At 41.4% G+C, this 23,582-nt stretch overlaps 1 protein-coding gene across 1 annotated transcript in view; it reads right to left on the bottom strand.

Moving 5' to 3' along the window:
- The window catches only part of SLC3A1 (solute carrier family 3 member 1), a 29,139-nt gene that overhangs the window by 2,167 nt on the left and 3,390 nt on the right, over positions 1 to 23,582 (bottom strand). The window contains exons 2-9 of the mRNA XM_080998153.1: positions 21,909 to 22,088; positions 21,184 to 21,338; positions 16,451 to 16,576; positions 8,233 to 8,352; positions 6,894 to 7,018; positions 3,952 to 4,150; positions 1,772 to 1,918; positions 782 to 898 (exon numbers count right to left, since the gene is read on the bottom strand). Coding sequence (XP_080854279.1) covers positions 782 to 898; positions 1,772 to 1,918; positions 3,952 to 4,150; positions 6,894 to 7,018; positions 8,233 to 8,352; positions 16,451 to 16,576; positions 21,184 to 21,338; positions 21,909 to 22,088 — 1,169 coding nt within the window. The remainder of the gene's footprint in view (positions 1 to 781; positions 899 to 1,771; positions 1,919 to 3,951; positions 4,151 to 6,893; positions 7,019 to 8,232; positions 8,353 to 16,450; positions 16,577 to 21,183; positions 21,339 to 21,908; positions 22,089 to 23,582) is intronic.

Genomic DNA, 23,582 nt, shown 5'->3' with positions numbered 1-23,582 from the left:
GTTGTGCATAATTTTAACAGTTAAAGTCGCCAGTTATTTTTTAGCCTTTTTATTGTGGTCTCAAATGGGCTCTTGAGTTAAACGTACCATCATTCATTTTATTCAGGCTATTGAGTGTTTTGCTGTAATATGGAAGAGAGGATAAAATATTATCTTACAGCAATGAATGGCTGCTTTATTAAATTGTAAGATACTTTACTCTTTCTGATAAGGCAATAAAGCATCTATATTGAGGTATCAGCAATAGGCAAATGTTAGAATAAATCAGTGCAATTCTATGCATGTCCACATGGAAGTAAGCCCTAGTTAGTTCAATGGGGCTTACTCCCAGGTAAATAGGTATAGAATTGCTGTACACCAATGTCATCTTAACCTCAGAAGTAAGTCCCACTGAATTCAGTGATGCTTGCTTCTAGGTAAGTGGAAATCTAGATTGCAGCTTTACTTCCAAACCAGTGTGTTTCAGATTGCAGCCTAAAATGATTTAATTGTCTGCCAGTCCTAGGTAAGTGTAATGCATAAGCACACACCGATTTTCCATACAATTTGTTTCAGGCTTAAGAGCTACTCCTTCCCATCAACTCTGAAGGTGGAAAGAGGGTCACTACTCTGAGAATCACCCTGAGTTTTACTTCTGTGCATGTGAGGGGGCCTCATTCAAACTGGGGCTGGATTGTCACACTTACATTTTTAAGTATCTTGATAATACTGGCCCTGCTAAAGAAAATAATTTGTAATTTATTTGAACAAGAGAGAAAAGTGCTTCAGTCATCATACTTACCTTCACGTTTATATTTGGATAGTCAGGATTTACAGGTATCCAGATTGAGTTGCCTTCACTAAAGCCAGCATTAAGAGTATCATCCCACTGCATGGGTGATTTTTCTGGAAAGGTTGCCTTGAAAAAACCAAGAAGACATTATTCACTGCTAATGCGGGGTCACACGGAAGTCAATTTCACATAAGTGGGGGGGGGGGGGATGCCTGTACTTCAGGTGTGGTCTGACCAAGGCAGAATAGAATGGTACTATTACTTCCCTTGATCTGGACACTATACTTCTCTTGATGCAGCCTAGAATAGCATTAGCTTTTTCTTTTGCTGCTGCATCACACTGTTGGTTCATGTTAAGCTGTTGTCTACTAACACTCCTAGATCCTTTTCACATGTACTGCTGGCAAGCCAGGTGTCCCCCAACTTATACTGGTGCAGCTGGTTATTTCTAATACAGAACCTGACATTTGTCCCTCTTTTTTTAAAAAAAATAATAATTCCTAGTACTCCAATCTGTTAAGGACATCCTGAATCCTGATTCTGTCTTCGGAGGAATTAGCTACCCCTCCCAGTTTGGTGTCATCTGCAAATTTGATGAGCATCCCCTCAATTCATACATCCAAGTCATTTCTAAAGACTCTGAACAACAACGGGCCCAGGACAGAACCCTGTGGGACCCCAGCTGTCACTTTTTTCAAGGATGATGAGGAACCATTAATGAGCACTCTTGGGCTTGATGTTCTTGGACTCCAACTTGCATCAGCCCCAGACAGCATGGCCAATGGTTAGGGATGATGGCAGTCATAGTTCAACAACATCTGGAAGGCCACCAGTCCTGTTTTAGGAGAAACGAGAACAAGACAGGCATTGGGGAGGGGGGAATTAACAGCACTGGGAAAGTCAAGACGGCTTGATCATCAACGAAGGGTGAAACAGCAGCAGCATCCTCGGTAGCATGGTTATTGCATGGGGGTGGAATTCGAGAATTTCCAAACTCACATTTTCTGATGTGGTATCTTCCATTCCAATTTCTTCACCGTAATAGGTTGTAGGTGTTCCAGGAAGAGTTAAAAGAAGCATGTTGATGACATTTATGTATTCCTTCCCAATCCGAGAGGAAATTCGAGCACTGTTGGGGTTTCCAGCCTAACAGGAAAGTATATTGTTTTATCAGACTCCAAAGGCACCACCTCAATAAAAGCCATGTAGATAAGGGATGGGATATCTTTCTCCACCCACAAGCCACAGTCCCTGATGGGAAACCTGGTTGCAGGCCATTGGTGGGTGACTTTAAAAGAGGAACAAACAAATTCACAGAGGGCAAAGTTATCAATGGCTACTACCCACAATGACAATATTCCATTGAATACCAGTTGCTAGGAATCAAAAGTTGAGGAGAATGCTGTCGCACACAAGTTATGCTTGTGGGCTACCCATGGACATCTGACCAGTGTGAGAATAGAACGCTAGACTAGATAGCGTATCCTGCGAGTGTCCAGGAAAAACCAGGACATCCCATTTTTTTCTCACGAGAGAATGGCAGACATTTCTAGTTTGTGCGGTTTCCCCCAGGAAAAAAAGTGCTTTTCAAGGCTGCAATCTCATGTGGCACCCAAAAATGCATGTTTTGGGGCACTGTGCCCCCCAATACACTTTTTCAGGGGGGGATTGTGGTGCAAGATCATGGTGCCCAGAATGGTCGCCGTTCTCTCACAAGAGAAAATGGGAAGATGATGTCCCAGTTTTTGCCTTCAAGGTGGGGGGTGGGTATGAGATAGGCCTTTGGCTTGATCCCACAGGGCTCTTCTAGTGTTACTGTGTCTGGAGACAAAAAATGAGTGGAACATTGAATGTGTCTTAGCTTTGTATAGTAGGACACATGGCAGCCAGGCAAGAGGAGCAGGAACAGCAAGGGGAGTGGCTTGGGAAGGGGGTGTGGCCTAGAGAGAGCCCTGCAGCCTGGAAGTCTGCATTTGACCCAGGTCCTGAGGTTTCCCAACCCTGGTTTGAACCATATCTTGTTATAGCAGTATGAAATTGATGACTGATTGAACTAGTGAAGTCTGCCTTTCCCATGAGCATTGTCTTTCTTTTTTAATGTCCTGTACTATGGAGTACTTGGTTAGACTATAGCCCTCCATGGAAATATATTTTATTGTATATATTGACTGAGTGCTTACATGTTTTTTAATCACAGCACTCAATATTCACAATAAAACTGGTTTAATATTGCTTTTTGCTAAAAGAGATTTTGCTCCAGCAGAGCAGAGGGAATAAATTGTTCCAAGGCCCCAAAATACAAAGCAATGGTGAAGTCTAATTATCAAAACCAAATAAACTGTGTGTGACAAAATATTAAATTTAAACAGCAGGGTACCTAATTTTTTCTCTCAAAGGTACAAAAAGGAGCACAAACATACAAATGCAGTGTCATCATTTTGATCATTTGAAAAGTTTTCAGTATCCTGCTGTACTAGGGGAGATTGTCATGTTGATTTAATTTATTGGACCCCAGTCCAGGGAGCCATGGGACTGACGCCTTATTCTCAGAAGGGTTTTTGAGGGGGATTTTTGCTAAACCTCACACTCTGACCGCTGTATAACCAAAGCCAATCCAAGACACTTTTCATCCTGAGACAAAGGACAAGATGGCAGCCCCACCCTTTGATATACAGAAGCCAACTGGACTGGCAGCTGACAGCAAAGCATTCTTTACCACACCTGAGGCCGCAGGCTAGCTTGGAGGATGCAGAACAAGCAACAAGGGACAGGCAGAAATGCCCTCCAACTTATCGCCACTGCTCCCTGCCCCCTCCACACCACTATCTGCCGGCTCAGACAGCTGCCTCACTCTGCCAAATGGTAGGGCCAGCCCAGTGGACATGGCATACCACCTTTGAAATGCGGCGAAGGGGTTAAAAGCAGCCATCTTTAGGAAGCCTGCAGCTCACTGAATGTTCTTAACTATTTCTGGGCCTTACTCTGCCTCACAAAATATTTGTGGACATATAAAGGGATAACCACCCTATCTATAATGCTGCTATAAATTTAAAGGCAAGAGAGGATGCAAATATGATTAAATAAGTAAAACGAGCAATTATCTGGCCACCTGCAAGTGTCATAAAAGGTTGTGTGCCAAGCTGGGAGATGATCATAAGCCTTCGTCACCAGAAGCTTACCGCCCAGTTCGGCCATTTGCCTTCCGGCATATTCTTCATCCACAAAGACACAATTTCAAAAATGCCATTTCCTGATATTTCTTGCATGTTCATGAGGTAGAAGTTGAAAGGGAAATCTGCTTCTTGAATGAAAGGTGTCCCATAATACATCATGGTTCTCTCAACGTCATCATGGTCATTTGCCTCCGTGCCCATAAATCTTGAAAAGAGGACAACATCTGTTTGGTTTTCTTGCCCGTGGTTTTCAGAAGTGGCATTCATTTGATATAACAAAACGGAAAATGGAAAACCTGCCACAGGACTTGATAACAGAACACTGGGCTCTGATTCTCTTTGAATCCCAATAATGATTTACATTTTACATGGCAAAGTTCTTACAAGGCACTGTAACAATTACTGGGCTGAATCCAGACTCAGCATGAACAGAGTTATGTTTGTGGTATGTTCCCACAGGTAGAAGGAAAGGGGGAGTTCCTTTGAAAAGCAGCTTTAGGGAGTTGGTGGATGATCCATAACAGTTTAAAAACTGTTTACCTTTTTGTTTTTAACGTAACAGTACCAGAGATGGCCCAAGGGACTGCAGGGGGAAGGGGTGATCAGGAAAAATTGCCTTCCCACTGTCCTTCCTCCAGCAGGAACCTCTGTTGGACTGGAGTCCCTCTAGTGGTATAGCTAGATCATTTTAAGACTCTGGACTTGTTGGTCTTATGGGACCTCCTCTCCTCAGATAGCAGTGTGTGTTATTTCACTTCTAAACATGGTAAGCCAACTGCATTTGAGGGGGCGCTGTTATGGGGCCATAGATGTCTGCCCCAAGTCCTGACCCTGATGGTACCATTGTTGGGATCTAGGGAATCACATCCAGCGCTTTCCCCAGGGGGGTACTCAAGGGTACGCAGTACCGGCACGCCTCCTTTTTTTTGGTTAAAAAGTGTGACACTGTAACAACTTCATGGTGAGTTCCGGCACCTGTTTTTCTGGGGGGCGGGGGAGCACTGACATCTATCTCAAAATGACTCTTAAGGCATCTCCTCTGTCTGTGGTGAAATTCAGTTCTCCCATATCTGAATTGTTCCATGCTGAAAAATGTTCAGCCCCCATCCAGAGTAATTTATAGTGCTAGGGTCCACTGAGAAGAGCAAATAATTGGACGGGGATTCTGGTCACTAAACGGATGGAACTCTGTAATTTCACTTGGGCCTCTGAAATCTTGGCCAAACACAATAGGCCTCTCAACAGCTGGAAGGGTTAAGTACACTGAACATAAAAAATGTTCTAATTCCACAGGAGTCAGATGCCGAGTACAGCTGGTGCCAAAACACAGCATTCCTGTTCTAGGGACATCCTTTAGGCCAGGGATGTCCAACAGGTCGACCACAATCGACAGGTTGACGCTCTGTTGTTAGAAGTCAATCGCAGTCGATAGCGGGCTCATTTTTGTCTGTGGGGGGAAATGAGCATTTGGCCTCGCCCCCTCCCTTTTCCCGCACATGATTTCAAGAACGGAAGATGGAGTTTCCGCTGGCTGGATGACTTATTGCTTACAGATTGATGTTGCAGCGCCCCCCCAAAAAAAAGCCTCCCCAAAAAAGCTCAACAACTTTGACCTGCACCCCTAAAAAAGGTTGACAGTTTAGACTTTCCTCCCTAAAAAAAAGCTCAAGAACTCTGACCTGCCCCCCCCCATGGGTAGATCACTTCTAGTTTTTTATTCTGTGAGTAGATCACAGTCTCTTGGGAGTTGGACGTCCCTGTTTTAGGCTAATGCGATACTTATCATTATCAAGTCCAGTGATGAAGGACCAGTTGCAACTGGACACTGAACTGTAATGATAAATCATTAAAACACGTGATTGTATGCCGTACTTACTTGAATACACATTGACAGTACAACTGGCTGATCATTCACCTATATCAGGTTTTGGCTAACCTTTGGCCCACCAGATGTTGTCACACTCTCCCTTGGGCCCCATCCTCTTCCCTGTTGAGTTCCGCAAAGGCAGAACGGAGACCAAGACCCCATCCGCGCTGCACATTTAAAGCGGTATCATATCTCTTTCAACTGTCATGGCTTGCCCCAAAGAATCCTGGGGGCTGTAGTTTGTTAAGGGTGCAAGGTATTGTTAGAAGGCCCCTATTCCCCTCACAGAGCTAAAGTTCCCCATGGTTTAACAGTCAACCCCTCTTCCCAGGGAACTCTGGGAACTGTAACTCTCCAAGGGGACTCCTAACGACACTCAGCACCCTAAACAGAATTCACATCCCAGGATTCTTGGGGGGGAAGCCATGGCTGTTTAAAGTGGTGGGTGCAGATGAGGCCCAAGGAGGAGGAAGCTGGGCAGCCAGCGCCACCCGCTGGACTGGATGTAAGAAGGCAGGTAGTTGGGGGCTGGCTGAGAGCAAGCTGGGTTTGGTGGGGCAGTGCCCCATTTGCTCTAAAAGGCCAGACTTGAGAGGCAGGCCATGACGTAACTAATAGGGCCTCCCCTGAAGATGGTAGTCATAGGCAGGCAAACTAAGGCCCAGGGGCCGGATCCGGCCCAATCGCCTTCTAAACTCAGCCCACGGGGGGTCTGGGAATCAGCGTGTTTTTACGTGAGTAGAATGTGTCCTTTTATTTAAAATGCATCTCTGGGTTATTTGTGGGGCATAGGAATTCGTTCATTAATTTTTTTCAAAATATAGTCCGGCCCCCCACAAGGTCTGAGGGACAGTGGACCGGCCTCCTGCTGAAAAAGTTTGCTGACCCCTGATCTTAGTGGATTGCCAGTTCTATATGAGAGTAGGCATTTTTGCAGATAGTTCCATTGAGTTCCTGGGATGGGATGGGGACATTCACTCTTACCTGCTAACATTTTCAGACTGCTTCCTAGGAAAAAGGGGCGACGTTTACCATCACATGAAAAGAATAAGAAATGAAGTCGTCGTGGTATTGTTGTTACCTGTATCTTCCAGGCTCACTGCTGAACTTATCCATGGTGTGGCGAAAACTGCGGACAATATCGTGCATGCCAACCTGGGTGGTGGTGTAGTCGTGATACAGTTCAGAATAGGCTGTGATAGTGTCCTTGAAGAGCAATAGGATATTTGTCATTACTCCTCTTCCTAACTTTCTAGGCCCTTCCAGAGATAGACATCTGAGACAATGGCTGCAATCCAGAATGTTCCTCTCAGAAGGTGTCCTTTATAACACCACCACACTTCTTTCCCCTCCCTCCCTCAAGTTATAAAAGAACTGCAGTGTGGGTGGTGCTTCTTTTTTTAAAAAAGGGGGGAAAACCTAGAATGTTGAAATAGATAGATCAGTCTATTTCTGGCCTGCACCGTTTTCACCACCACTCGCTCCTAAATCCATTCCGTTCAATTTCTGCATTAATTTGCAAATTTGTAATAAAAAAATCCTTGTGGAAACGAAGCTTTCCTTTTAAATACATATTTAGATTTTGTTTTCTATTTAAAAATACATTTCTAAATGTATCATCTCCCAATACATTATAACATTTAATATAAGAGCTGCATCAGAACATTCAGGAAGTCCAAAGACCAATGGATAACCAAGTTCTGATCCACATGTTGGCCCAGGAAGTGCTGACCAGGTCAGTTCCTACTGCAATTCACAATATTTAAAACTACCTTTTATTTTCGTACATTTATATCCCACCTTTCTTCTATCATAGAACCACAGGTGCCATATATGTGTGTGTGTGTGTGTGTGTGTGTGTGTGTGTGTGTGTGGTTTATAGGAGGTCATGAATGTCTAGCTAGAATTGAGTCCTATAACTTTCCAAAAGTCTTGGAGGCAATGCCCAAGAACATCTGAAGCTAAATAATACCAGTGGTCCATCTCTCCCAGTCCCAGCTGTAGCCTTACAAGGTCTCTGGCAGAGGCCATATCGACATAGGAAGAGCCTTGCTGGATCTGAACAAAGGTCCATCTACTTCAGCATTCTAACAGTGGCAAACAGGTGCCTCTAGGAAGCCCTAAGAAGGATGTGAACCCAACAGCTGACCCCCCCCCGCCCCGTTTGTCCACAACACATAGTGTTCAGAGCATAGCTGTCAACTTTTCCCTTTTCTTGCGAGGAATCCTATTCGGAATAAGGGAATTTCCCTTTAAAAAAGGGAAAAGTTGACAGCTATGGTTCAGAGGTACATTGCCTCTGAGAATATAAACTGCCTCTGAGCCTATTCAGCTAGGACAGCTCACTAACAAAATGTAAGGAACCCTTATCAGTCCGAAGTGTGTACTACTGTAAGAGGACGAAGGAGAAAAATTGTTACCGGATTTTGGGATTTATTGACTTGAGGCTCATCTCTCAGATGCGTTGCTTCCAGCAGGAATTTGACCGTACTAATGCTAAATCCATCGACGCCTTTGCCGAGCCAAAATCTGATAACCTCCTAAATGGATAGATGAGGCAGAATTGTTTTGTGTTATGTCAGAAATCACAGCAAATACATTTCATGTATTTTGAGTTTCGTAAAAGAAATGTAGATTGGCCTAAAGCTCTGTCAACAAGAGGTGTGGAGAACCTTTGGCCCTGCAGATGTTACAGAGCTACAGCTCCCATCATCCCTGGCCTTTAGCCATACTTCCTGGAACTTGTGGGATCTACAACAGGGGCTCCCAAACTGTGGTCTGCAGACTATTCGTGGTCCACTAGGTTCACTCAGGTGGTCCATGGAGTGTCTGTAAAAGTACAGGGAGGGAGGGACCGCTTAGAGAGTTGCAGTGGAAAGTAAAGACCTTTGTGCTTCTTCTCCATGCTAATTCCTCACTACAAATCTCCCACTCCTGGAGCTGTTTTTTCATAGAAGCAGCCTCTTAGCTCTTAAGACATGGCTGCACACCACATGTACTTTAGCCTTTATTATGGGCACTCAGTAGAGGAAGTTTACTACCTTATGATAATCATGTGTGGTTATAGAAGTTGCAGTCTTATGATGAGATTTTCTGCATGGAACAGGGGAGTGGACTGACCTAAAACAGATACAGATCTGGACAGAAGGAGTTTGATTCAGAGAAGTTGAAATCAGGACAGGAAGTTAGTCATGACTAACCATGATTCCAATGGGAGCTAAGTGCAACTAGCACCCTCTGGATTGTACTCAAGGTCAGTTTGGAAACAACAGAGTGATTTTGAAATAAAGGACTTGAGAGCACTTCCATAGTGTTTCAGTAGAATTATTCAACCTAGAGCCCTTCAAAAATTGTTAGAAGAGCTGGCTATTAAAAAATAATAATAAAGCAGACTTCCGGTTTGACTCGCGGACAACGAGGAAGCACGGAAAACCTCGCCGGGGTTTTCCTGGCAACACGGGGGCTTGGGGGAGTCGCAAGGGCACTGCGCACCCCAAAAATCTCAAGGGGGGACCCTTGAGGGACAGGCTACCCAGCAGCGGAGGAGCGGTTTCGCTGTCTTTTCGGGGGGGGTTTCAGAAGAACTCGAGGACGACGAGACTGCGAATGCAAGCGGGAAAGCACCGACCCTGTGTTGCGATGCCTTCAGCTTCCCCTGAGAAGCGCGATGAATCTCCAGAAAGATAAGAATAAAATCCTTGGCGAAAGTGGAATATTTTCACCCTAAAACCTTGAAGATCGTACCAAGTGATTTTCGGATGTTTAAAGATTGAAAGCAGGGAATTCATCCCGGTTGAGGGGGGAAATGGCGCAGGAAACAAAGTCACAAGAATAAGAAAGGAAGTGACTTGCTGCCTATCTGAGTGAGTACAAAACAAAAAGTCCACAGCAACTTTTTTGCTGCGGCAGATAGACTTATCAAATACAAAGTAACTAATAAGGAACTGATTAGAGACTTTGAACACCTTTAGTGCTGGAAAGACAAAAGTTAAAAAGTAACCGCGTTCATTTACTTCAATAGAGTTGCAGTCAAGAAGACTGCGAAAAGATTTGAGAAGGCTTTAAGGAGAAGGGAAAAGAATGAATGCATGAAATTTTGCTCCCTCTTTTTCTTTGTGTGATTAAAAGAGATTTCATTCAGAAGGGGGATGTACAAGGATCGTTAAAGGACTTTAAAGAGATAAAGGAAGGAGGCGTATAAAGAACTATTAAAGTTAAGATTAGCTCTAACTCTCTGCCTCCTCCTCACCACATTAAGTGAACAAGTGACTACCCTTCCACCCTCCCCTGTATTAGGTTACATTTGAAACTCCTGCCAATTTTCTTTCTTTAAACAACATAAAGGACTTGGGGAACATTGAATTACACCTACTCTTCTTTTGGAGGGACTCCCTAAACCTTTTTATTTTTTTACAATTGCTGAAGTGGCAGGGATTGGCTCTGCAGGAGGATATTTTGAAATGGACTGAGTTGGAAAGAGATGGAAGATTCTAGACTCTGACCTCAGTGGCTAAGACTGGAAATTACATCTACGCTCTCTGCTCCATGCCTTGTTATACTGAACTCACCTCTTTCATTATAATTTAAATTCCCTTTCCAAAACTAAATTATATTTGACCTTGCAAAGCTGAATGAACTTTGGATTTACTTAATGACTTTCAACATTGAGGACATTTGGTTAATTTGATACCTATGTGAAACAAATCACGATTCCACATTCTGAGGTCTTTTGGGGGGGGGGGCTTCGACGAGACAACAATCGTGGAAGACTCAAGTTGGATTAAGCCGACAAGTGGCAGAAGACACCAGAATTGACTAGAACTGATTAGGATTGATTAGGACTACCTGAAAACTATTCTTTGTTTACAGAAAAATTATTTTTCCTTACTCTTTGCTTTTTTCGATCTCTCTGAAAAAATTACGCAAATAGGACTATTTTTCAACTAGGCTAAAAGTACTTGGTTTTCTTTAGGGAAACAAACCAAGTTTTATTAGAGGACTTCGTTTGGGGTTTTTTGTGGGAAAGATCTTTAATTTAAATCTTAAAGTTTCTAATTCTGTGCGTTCGGAGTAAAATATAATTCTATATAAGGTGATTTAAGGTAATAGACATCTCAGCTTTAGTAGATATATTGCGGACTCAGAGAAGAAACTATGGAACATTCTGTATTTATGTTTGTATGATGTTTACTATTTAGATTGGACTGGGTTTTGTCTGTATTTTTGGTAACAGAGACACCACTCAGGTCTGGAATCCTGGGAGGAAGATATTGGGAGGTACAGGATTTAGAGCAAGAGAGAGTGATTGTGCGCCCTCTAAGGGAGAGACTAGGTAATAAAACTGACATTCTGGGAAAATAACGTAAAATGTTGGGGGGAAATGGAAAAAAAGGGAGGAGGGACCCCTGGGGAAAGGAAAGCATCTCGACAAGAGGAAATCAAAGATTTAGATATCTTGTGGTTAAAGATTAAGGAGGAATTTAAACAAAGTGAGGTACATATGGAAAATAAATTAGGAGAGGTGCAGGAGAGGATAGACAAGAAAATAGAAGGGGCCGTAGGAGAACTCTCTAGTAAGATTCAAGATTTGACAGTTAGGTCAAAATCAATTGAAGAAGCAAATAAGAAAATTCAAAAGGAGATGAAAGAACAAAAGAAAGAGACAGAAAAAATAAAGGAGGAAATAAGAGAATGGAACAACAGACAAGACCAACTGTCGGATAATTTAGCCAAGGTAGAAATGTGGCAGAAACAGCTCAATTTAAAATTTAGAGGAGTTGGAGAAGAAGTAAATGAGAATGTAAAAGAAAAAATGATTAGAGAGCTATCTAAATGGCTAGAATTGAAAGAGGAAGAGGTAGCCTATACGATAGATAAGGCATTTAGAATTAGAGGGAAAACGCAACAAGTTAAATCAAAAAAACTTGTTGGTGACTGCCTAGTGGTCTTCAATTCAATTGAGATGAAAAATATGATCTTAAGAATGAGCTATAAAAAATTTTTAATAATTGAAGGAAGACCTATTGTTATATTTAAAGAAATTCCAATCAGGCTCTTGCGTAAAAGGGACGGATATAGACAAATAGTAAGTGTTCTGAAAAGGAATGCTATATCTTATAGATGGGAATTCCCAGAAGGGATTACCTTCTATTACAAGGACAAAAGATTTAGATTGATGAATACCCAAGAAGTGGAATTTTTTTTTGAAAAGATACGAGAAGGAGCTAGGGAAAGTGGAAGAAAGATTTGAAGAGAGAGAGAGAGAATTACAGAGGAGAGGGAGAGAAAGAGAAGGAAAGAGAAGGAAAAAGAGAAAGTGGAGAAAGGGAAAGAAGTGGAGGAAGAAGAGGAAGAAGGTGCAGTGGGAGGAGAAGAAGAGGAAGAAAAGGAGGAAGAAATTACAAGGAACGGGAAAACTAGACTATAAGCCTGAGAACGTGTGTAGTACGAATTAAAAAAAAATAATACGATAATGACTCTTAAAATTCTATCTTGGAATGTGAACGGACTAAATGACAAATCTAAAAGGAATAAAATTTCGAAGGTTTTGATGAAAAAGGATGTTGATGTGATATGCTGTCAGGAAACACATGTGGCCAAAAAACCCAAACATATTTTGATAAATAAAAGGTTGGGGGTTGAATTTATTAATTCAGATGCAAACAAAAAAAGAGGAGTGGTGATATACGCAAAAGAAAAATGGGACCCTAAATTAATATGCAAGGATGAGGAAGGGAGAATTTTGGGGATACAAATTAATCATCAAGGAGAAAAACTCAATGTGGTAACTGTCTATGCCCCAAACACGAATAAAGCAGAATTTTTCAAAAAACTGGAACAAATATTATTGGACTTAGAGACTCATAAACTGATTTTACTCGGTGACTTAAATGGAGTACCAATACCAGAACTAGATAGAAGTGCAAAAAGGAAAAAATTGAGTCAAGGGAAATTACCAAGATCGTTTACAAACCTTGAAGAAAGCTTGACGGATATCTGGAGACACAAAAACCCACTGATAAAACAATTTACATACTTTTCAGAGCCGCACCAGAGCTGGGGCAGAATAGACCAGATTTGGGTATCAAGAGAACTAGTAACAAGAGTTGAAAAAGTGAAATACAACCCAGAACTCTTTCCGATCACAATTCAATATCCCTGGAAATTAAGTGTGGAATTCAGGGTGTGTATAGATGGAGAATGAATGAATATTTATTCAAAAATGATGATGTGACTGAGAAGGCCAAAAACACCTTAAAAGACTTTTTTGATTTAAACCTTAATAAAGAGACAAATATTGATATAGTCTGGGACGCCAGCAAAGTGGTGTTAAGAGGCTTTCTAACTCAACAAAATAGCCATAGGGGAAAAATAAGAGAACAAAAGAAAGATGGAATCCTGACCCAATTAAGAGAATGTGAGAAAAAATTAATAACAAATCCCAGTGATGAACAGAACAAACAAACATCCAAACTACTACAATTACAATATTCAATGCTAATTAACCAAGAAGTCAAATGGAGAATTAAATCAATGAGGCAAAAAATTTTTGAATCAGCAAACAAAACGGGGAAATGCTTGGCCTGGCAACTACGAAAAAGCAAAAAGCAAAATGTGATTAATAAGATAAAAATAGAAGAACGGCTTGTGGAAGACCCAAATGAAATAAAGAAAAACTTCCTAAAATTCTTTGAAAAACTATACAAAAAAGAAGAAGATATAATAGAAACAGAAAAATATTTAGAAAACAACAGAATAACATCCATAACGGAGGAAGAGAAAACCCAACTGAACAAGTCCATAACAATAGATGAAGTCCAGGAAGCAATAAAGAGAATGAAAGCAGGGAAAGCACTGGGCCCAGATGGATTATCGGCCAAATACTATAAAGTTCTGGGAGAATATTTAGCCCCGGTGTTATGTGATGTAATGAATAATATCCTACAAGGAGGGAAGATACCGGACTCCTGGAAAGATGCTCACATCACGTTGATACCTAAAGCGGACTCAGACAAATTGAATATAAAAAACTACACACCGATATCGCTCCTTAACAATGATTATAAAATATTTGCTGAAATAATGGCAAACAGACTTCAGAAATACCTAAAAAATGTAATACATACGGATCAAGCTGGATTCCTTCCTAATAGACAATTAAAAGATAATGTTAGGCACATAATAAACATCATTGAATACCTGGAAAGGAAGAATGAAATCCCTGCAGTATTAATTTTTATCGATGCAGAAAAAGCATTCGATAATGTATCCTGGCAGTTCCTATTAAAGTGCATGGAGACAGCAGGGATAGAAGGTGCCTTCGTGGAGGGAATTAAAGCAATCTACTCAAGTCAAAGAGCCAAACTGATTATTAACAATAATTTATCTGACGCATTTGAAATTTCAAAGGGTACGAGGCAAGGTTGCCCCCTGTCACCGCTTTTATTTATAATGGTACTAGAAGTAATCGCAAATAAGATAAGGAAAACACCAGAGATACGAGGAATCAGAATTGGGGTGAAAGAATACAAACTGAAAGCGTACGCTGATGACTTGGTAATATCGTTGGAGGACCCAAAAAAAAGTATTAATAAAGTCCTGGTACTTCTAGAGGAATTTGGGAAAGTAGCAGGCTTTAAGTTAAATAAAACCAAAACTGAAATGATGGTTAAGAACATGGGGGAAGATTTAAGGAGGCAGTTAGAACTTCAATCTGGAATCAAAGAAGCAAAAAAGGTAAAATACCTGGGAGTTTGGCTAATGATGAAAAACATAAATTTAATGGCCAATAACTACATAAACACCTGGAAGGAAATTCAAAAGGAATTAGATATTTGGAATAGGATAAAACTTTCCTGGTCAGGTAGAATGGCAGCAATTAAGATGTGCATACTGCCGAAACTATTATTTTTATTCCAAAATGTCCTGGTGATTAGAGGAAGTTCAATATTCAAAAACTGGCAAAAAATACTCTCTAAATTTATATGGCAAGGCAAAAGACCGAGAATTAGATTTAAATTGTTAACGGATAGAAAAGACAGAGGAGGATTCGCGGTCCTAAATTTGAGATTGTATTATGAAGCCTCGTGCCTTTGCTGGCTCAGAGAATGGATTGTATTAAAAAACACAGATCTGCTGGACTTAGAAGGCTTCGATTTAAGATTCGGCTGGCATGCTTATCTCTGGGAGAATAAGGAAAAGGTGCATAAAGGCTTCTCAAATCATATTATCAGAGGAACATTGTTAGAGGCATGGGAAAAGAATAGAAAACTGTTGGGGGAAAATACCCCCTGGTGGCTATCACCTATTGATATCTTAACTATTAAAAAAATAAATATAGAAGGTGAGAGATGGACCTATGAAGACCTCCTGGAAAGATCAGAAAGAGGATGGAAAATTAGACCATACGAAGAGTTAAAAAACAAATTAACAGGTTGGTTGCAGTATCATCAAATTAACGCCATATGGAAGGAAGATAAAAAGATTGGGATGAATGAGAAAAAATCTAAGTTCCAGGTAGAGATAATAGAAAGTAAAACCAAACTTCTATCTAAAATGTATAATCAGTTATTAGAATGGGACACTAAGGACGAAGAGGTCAAGGAGGTTATGGTAAAATGGGCGATAGACATCGGATACAATTTAGATTTTGACAAATGGACGAGGTTGTGGAGTAAAGGAATGAAATTCACAGCCTGCACTACCCTTAGAGAAAATATGGAAAAGATTATGTACCGTTGGTACATCACCCCTGTGAAATTGCAAAAAATGTATAAGACTGGAGATAAAAGGTGTTGGAAGTGTAAAACTAAAGAAGGAAGTTTCTACCATATGTGGTGGAAGTGTGAAGAAATTTAAAAAAATTGGGAATCCATATACAACAAATTGAAAAAAATATTTAAATACACTTTTGTTAAAAAACCCGAAGCCTTCCTTCTGGGAATGATCGGAGACGAGATTAAGAAAGAAGACCATATAATGTTTCAGTATGCAACTGTAGCTGCCAGGATCCTGTTAGCACAAAATTGGAAAACCCCAAATATCCCGACCGTTAAAGATTGGCAAATTAAATTATTTGAATATATGGATTTGGCAAAAATGACGCAGAATATCAGACAGCAAAAAGGTACAAAGTTTATTGACGATTGGACCAAATTTATAACATACATGGAAACAAATTCTAGAGATATAAAAATCACAGTAGGTTTAACATAATCCTTGCGATGTGTAGATGATATAAAATGAAAACTGCAGAATGGAATTATTATTTTACATAAACCAAAACCGAGATGGAGGGAAGTCAACCATTATTTGTTGTTAATTAATGTTTGTCTTTTTGTCTGTTTATGTTTTCTGTTTTGGTTGATGTTTTCTTTTTTCTTTGGTGTGTTTATTTGTTTTTTTTTACTTTTCGTTGTTTGGTTATAGAAAATTAATAAAAAGAATTGAAAATAATAATAATAATAATAATAATAATAATAATAATAATAAAGCAATGATATCAACAGGATTTTTAAACATGCTCATTATTCCCCATTATATTATAAATTAGCAAAACAGGTAGCATCAACAAATCATATTTCGTGATCCAAAGACCATGTGCATGCCTTCGTGATCAGAATGCAATTGATTACTTACATGAATTTCTTCTTCAACATCTGGGTTACGGAAATTTAAATCTGGCTGCTCTTTTCCAAACTGGTGGAAGTAGCACTGGTTTCTCACTTCGTCGTACTGCCAACTGGAGTTCCCCAGCACGCTCACCTGATTGCATAAGGAACATTATATCTTTTTTAAAAATCAGACTATTTAGAATCGTTGTTGTTATAATTAAGGATGCGCATTAAAGTCAGCCGAGGCCCAAATCTCAAATCAGGCCTAACTGGAGGAATCTGGGCCTCATTCAAGGAAAGTAAAGATAACCCTGGATAGCTACTGCCATCCAGGGTTGTCAGAGATTCAGCACCCCCACCTCTCTCGCTCCATTCTACAGTGTTATTGTGGTACCAGCTGCAGCTCAGCACCCAAGTGCAACCCTCAAACCGCCTCTGCTCTCCTTCTCCCGGTGTGATGGCCTGGGAGTCTGATTCAGAGGCTGAACCAGAGGAATCCCAGCCTGCACAGGTGTCCCCGCCTCCAGGGCCGGCTGAGCCGGGGCAGGGCCTTGAATCTGAAGCGCCTGCACCTGTGCCGGATCCTCAGGAGCAGACACCAGATGAATCCACTCTGGCTCCGGAGGTGATTGAGGACCCATTGCCTGCAGGTGCGCCTCTCCCAGCCCTGTCAGGGGAAGGTGAGCCTCCCCCAGGGTCCAGTAACCCTCCAGCCTCTCCTGAGCTGCAGAGGCTCAGGTCAGAAAGGCGGAGGGAACTAAGTACTCCCAGGAGGAGTGCTCACCTTAAGGCCAGGAGAGGCGGGTCACCTGTGGGCCGTGGCTGCCCCTGGCCTCAGAGAAGATAAAGGCCGGTCAGCCTGGTCCCAGGTTGCGGGAGCAACGTCGTTGGAAACCTGTTTCTGCCAGCACCCAGCCCTGTTCTTCCAGAGTTCCTGACCACGCCCGGCTTCCTGCTTTGGACTCCACTTCGCCCTTGGTGGACAGTCTCCAGACCCTCGACCCAGGACCGGACTCTGACCACGCCTCTCAGTAACCCGCCCCCCCGGGGTCCAGCACACCCTTCTTCTTCTGTATGTTAAAAATATGCGCTGGAAGTGTGTGAGTCGCTGTGAGTGCCATTCATGGAAGAAAGGTGGCATACAGGCATTTCAATAAATAATGCATGCAAATAATCAAATTAATAATAATAATAAAATAATAAAATTTTATTTATATCCCGCCCACCCCAGCTGAAGCCGGGCTGAGAGTGGCCAACAACAATAAAGGCAACACAGTTCACATAAAATCACAATCAATCAATTGAAATGCATTCTAAAATCAATTCAAAATCAAATTAATGGCAACCATTGGGAAATAGTGTTTATTTGGGGGGGGGGGAGTCAAGAACTCAGAATGGGGCTGCCACCTTGTCTTATGCGTGACTTTTTCTGGTTTGCACCTTTATCATAGAAGTCGACAATTAAATCAAATAGTCGCCCAAAGGAGCAGCATCCAAAATGGGCAACAGGAAAACACAATGGTCTGGTCAAATTTCATTTATATATAAGCCAATGAAATAAAAAAACCAAATGTGCAAAAAATTTGGGTCATAGCTCAGTTGAAGAGCACCTGCTCTTCATGTGGAAGGCTCCAGCTTCAATCCCTAGCATCTCCTGATGGGGCTGGGAGAGATCCTTCTCTGAAATGCTAGAGACCCGCTGCCAGTCAGTGTAGACCGGGGGTAGCCAATACAGATGGGGATTGCAGTCCAGCAATGTCTGGAAGCAGGCATGTTGCCTATGCTCCGACTCAGACAAAGCCACTTCCTATGTATGTTTGTTTGTTGGCTGGTTGGTTGGTTGGTTGAATTAATTTTCAGTTTTTTAATTTTTAATTTTATTTTGACAAAGTAATAATCATAAATAAATAAAGGTAAAAATGTGACCTCACCACCAAGACCATTCCATTGTAACTATGCAGCCTCCCAAAATTCCAACACTTCTTGCGATGGTTTGACCCCTTTCCGTTTTAACAGTACAAATTCTACAAACACCCTCCATATCGCCTCAAAATAATTTCTCCTGCATATTCTCCATCTTACCTTAATGGCACATGTAAATTTATCATTAATAGCTATATCCCACACCTCTTTATACCATTCTTCCATTTTATGTTTTGCTTGCCCCTTCCACTTCCTAGCTATAATAATGCATGCAGCTGTCAATAAATTTGTGAGTAAGTCCTTCATCGCCTGCGAACCTTTCACCCCATCGTAAATTGATAATAATGCCACCTCTGGACTTTCAGTAGACTTTAACCTGGTGATTTCTTTCTTTCTTTTTAAATGATTTTTACACAGAACTCTTATATACAATCTTTACAACAGAAAACTTTACAGCCAAAATACAAGCCAAAATACAAGCAAAACCATGACTCATATGTTTTCATTTGTACCAAATTCTTCTCAGATTTCCTTATTTCACTTTTCATTAATGTTAGTCTCCTTCTTATAACTCTTTGTTCTTGGCCTCTTAAATCCCATATATATCCTTAACAATTTTCTGAATACTACCCTATACCTCCCTCCCCCCATACCCCTTACTTCCTTTCACCCATGTGCGATCTTCTCTACATAATGTTATTTCTCGCTGCATTAACTAAGATATGTATTTGTTGTTCCGTATCCTTGCGGCTTTTAGCTATTGCCTATTAGATTTGAGTTCCGAAACCAGATCTTTCCATGTATTCCTTTACGTACTCCCACTCTTTGTGAGTTTTTTTGATTAGGACAGCCTCTGATTGTTGCCATTAATTTTGCCACCTCAGCAAATTCACAAATTTTGGCTCGCCATTCTAATAGTTCCGGTATTTTTCCTGTTTTCCAATTTTTTGCCACTTATAATCTAGCCGCTGCTGTTGCGTAAAGGATTACATTCCTTTTGTCCTTGGGGATGTCACGGGATACTAAGCCCAGCAAATATGCTTCTGGCTTTTTGGAAATTGAACCTTTAAATATCTTTTAAAGTTCTTCATGTACCACAATCCAAAATTGTTTAACCACCTTGCACCCCCACCACATATGCTACATAGTCCCCACCTCTGTTTTACATCTCCAACAGAGATTTGAATATTTTTTATAGATCTTTGCTAATTTTACTGGGGTGAGATACGAACCCAGTGATTTCTGTTATCTCCTTAAACACCCTTTGCCAAAAAAAAAAAAAAAAAAAAGATACAGATTTACACCTGCTGGCATCCCCTCCAACATAACGACAAATATTCCTTGTTAGCTTCATGTTTGTCAAGCTCATTTTACAAAGTGCAAGCACACTACAGGGCAAAAGGTTTAAAATAAAATTACTTCTCAATACAGATTTGTTTGCCAAAATCACAGTTTGTGCTCTGGCCTGAAACACATTGAAGGGCATGTTACGGCAAAACAGGGCAGTGTTTTCTGAAACTGTCCTCTGCAGCCGTTTCCCAAACTGCTCCAGCCTCAGATTAAAATGTGGGAAATGAGAGCAGAGTTTTCATCCTAGTGAAACCAGTGTCTGACATCTTTGCATTACAGAAACAGAAAAGAGTGATCTAACAATGTGCCGGTTTGTTTGATTCTGATGTCATGTTTGGCAGGGGGAAGAGACAGCTGTGATGAGGAGGCTCCTAGGCTGGCGTGCCCACTGGAACAAGGGGTATGTCACAACGAACTATCCATGCGAAATGTGCCGCTTCCTGCCAACAGGTTTCTACAGAGAGCGGCCGAAAATAAGCCAGAAAAGCAGACTCGAGAAAGAATTAAGATCAAACGAAGCAGAAAACAAGCAACAGCAGCTAATGCTTCAACAACCAAATCACTTACGTGACACATGTGTGCTTAGGAGGGCAAAATATCTCATAAGAAGCTGAATTTCACATCTCTTGTTTGTTTGGAAATGCTTGCAGTTTAATAACATCACAACCCTTACAATGCTATTACTGATTAACAGGTTGATCCTAAATGTGTTTAGTCAGAATTCGCTCCCTTTATTCCCGAGTAAGTGCGCACAGGGCTAAACTCTTAATTGATAGAGCATTATATTGGAGTCAGTGGACTTTTGTTCCCAGCGAATGTTTTTGGGAACAAAGTCTTCTGTAACCATGTGATTTCACAATTCAAGTTTGTGTGTGTGTGTGTGTGTGTGTGTGTGTGTGTGTGTGTTCTCATTTTGAGCTGAAGTTGCTATTGCAGTAACGCTGCTTAGCAAATTATATATATTATGTCTATATATATTATACATATGTTAATAGCAGTCCTAATGAAATCAGGCTACATAAGAGGAGATGACCTGCTACAGCCAGACATAACTTAAATGTGAATGGCATTTACTGGGAAAGCTGAGCTGCTGTGATCAAAGCAGAGGTTGTTTGCAAGAGCAAGGAGGCTATCACTGAGAAAAAAAGGGAGACTAATACTATTTTGTAAGGGGAGCGTGCTAGATCAGGCAAGGGCCCATCCAATCTAGCATCCTCTTTCCCCAGTGGCCACCCAGATGCTACAATCAGGCCCTGAGCGCAAGAGCATTCTCTCCTCTTGCGGTTTCCAACCAATGGTATTCAGAAGCATATCACCTCTCATCGTATACCTGTAACGGGTGGAGAACCTCAGGCTCAGGAACCAAATACAGCTCACCAGGCCTCTCTGTTTGGTCACTGTTTGAACCACGTGGTGTGAGGCTTATGCCTACATTGCTGCATGTTTTGTTTGTTTATTTTTGTGCCATCGGAGTTCTGTACTCACCCAGTTATTTGGTGGTTTGGTGGTCCCATTGGTATACGTGCAGTTATGCCAGATGTAATAATCCGCATATTTTTCAGTCCGATTGCGACTAAGCTGAAACCAGTTGTGCTTGTCACTTGTGTGGTTAGGTATTAGATCCATTATCACTTTCAAACCTTGCACAAGAGGATGTAAAAAAACAGCCTGTCAAACTGCACACACCTGCATTGTTCCTAGAAGAGAACTAAGTCTTGGGCTTTGACTGGACAGGTGCACAATAGCAGATGGGGGATAATCTTGCTTGTTTACTGTAAAGGCTTATTGCAAAGATTACTGAGCTGAACCATCTGAAGCACTGGGACCAAGTTGGGGGAAATTGTTACCAAAAATTGCTAAAAGGGCTTGTGAAGATCCTGTCCCGAAGATCAATGGAGTTAATTAGCATGTAATAAAAAGTACTAAGCATTTCACAAAACCAAGTAAAATATAGCTTGGATCCAATAACCTGCAGAATGGATCTTCCTCGCTCCCTTTTGGATGAGCAGCAGCAGAGATCATTCCAGATGCAACTTAATGGCTAATTCTGTTATCAATAAGTTAGCTAACTAAGTGGGATGTATCAGCATCATTCATTCATTCATTCCATTTCATTTCTATACGGTTTTATAATTTTAAGGAAAAAAATATCAAAGTACATATAAACAGCAAATGAAACAATCCAGAATAAAACATAGAGCAAAGCCAACCTTTATCGTGTATCGCTGCAACCAGGTTTTCAAAATCCTTCATGGTTCCAAACATCGGGTCTATGTCTCGAAAGTCTTCTATGCCATATCCGAAATCTTGTAAGGCAGACTTGTAAACAGATGTGATCCAGATTGTTTTTACATTTAGATACTGGATGTGATCCAGCTTTTCTTGGATACCTAGGTAGGGAAAATAAAAGGGAAGGAACAAACTGCCGTAACAACCAGTGGGGTTAGCTGGTTCAAATTCTTAATGGTTTTGCGAAGTTCACTCCTTCTGCATCTTACAGGATAGTTATGAGGCCCAAATGAGTTGTGGGGGGACTGGGACACTTACACTGCCTCAAGCTCCTTGAATAAAAGGTGGGTTAATAACTAACAACAACAACTAATGCTGCACTGCAGAACATTGCGCCTGCCTTGTGTTTGAACCAGCCAACCTGTTAGGACCTCTTCCAGGATATTCCATTCCACCCATCTGATTTTGGCCAGTTCCCCCACTCCTTTAGCAAGCAGCTCCCTATGTTCAGTACCATCCCATTCTCCCAGACCTCTGAAGCAGCTTTTGGAGACCACAGAGAGCAGTGAAGGAAAGGAGGAGGCAAGAAAGTCTGCTTAAGTAAACGTCCTTCCATTCTTGGTTCACATGATCCAGAATCCATTATCAATAACATAGGGTAAGGTTTGGAACTGCTGTTGTTCCTAACTTGTTCAAGAGATACTTATGAGGAAGCATGAGAGATACTTATAGGAAGCCTCTCCTTAGTCTTGGAGTGGGCCATCTTAGGGTATGGTCTGAAGGCAAGCGAGGTCACCACCTTGTTGAAGCTAAGCAGCTCTGGCTCTGGATAGTGTCTGGATGGGTGACCACCAGGGAACCCCTTGTAGGCCACTGGGGTTCCATGGTAGAAGGAAGGCAGGATGTTGCAAGCAAATAAATAAAATCCAGTGTTTGGATTGCCAGTCCCAGAGACAGAAGGAGCAAGATGGATTAGCATCACCAGTAGCCATGGAACTTGGCAGCAGGCTGTTTGGGGAAGGATGGGGGGATGTAGAATGTCCTCCCATTCAGAATTAACTAAACACTGACCAAGGGGGTCCAAGTCTCCATGGCAGAATAATTAATTCCCAAGAAGCTATGGTGTTGTCTGAGAATAGCTACAGCATCCTTTGTTTTCTTCATTAGGAATGTAGAGTATTTAAAAACAACAACCCCCAAACCACCCTTCTAGATCTTTTAATTTCATGAAACATTAACTGGAAAGATTTCTAAGGCACAAGACTACAGTGGTACCTCTAGTTACAAACTTGAACTCGTTCTGGAGGTCTGTTCTTAACCTGAAACTGTTCTTAACCTGAGGTACCACTTTAGCTAATGGGGCCTCTTGCTGCCGCTGCGCCACCAGCACACAATTTCTGTTCTCATCCTGGGGCAAAGTTCTCAACTTGAGGTAACTCTTCCAGGTTAGCAGTGTTTGTAACCTGAAGCGTTTGTAACCTGAGGTACCACTGTATAAGAATAATTTCAGGGCCAAAGTCCAACTTTCTATTTTCCGTTAGGTAAACTGCCTTTTGCCTTTGCCTTCACTATGACTGTTATTCTTCTTCCAGTTCCCAAACCTCTCTTTATCTTCGCCTTAATCAGGGCTGCTACACATTCTTCAGATACAAACA

This window comes from Podarcis pityusensis, assembly GCF_964106645.2.
Source record: "Podarcis pityusensis genome assembly, chromosome: 3".
Lineage (NCBI taxonomy): Eukaryota > Metazoa > Chordata > Lepidosauria > Squamata > Lacertidae > Podarcis > Podarcis pityusensis.
Note: the sequence above shows the minus strand (reverse complement) of the source record. Positions and strands in the feature narration are given on the sequence as shown.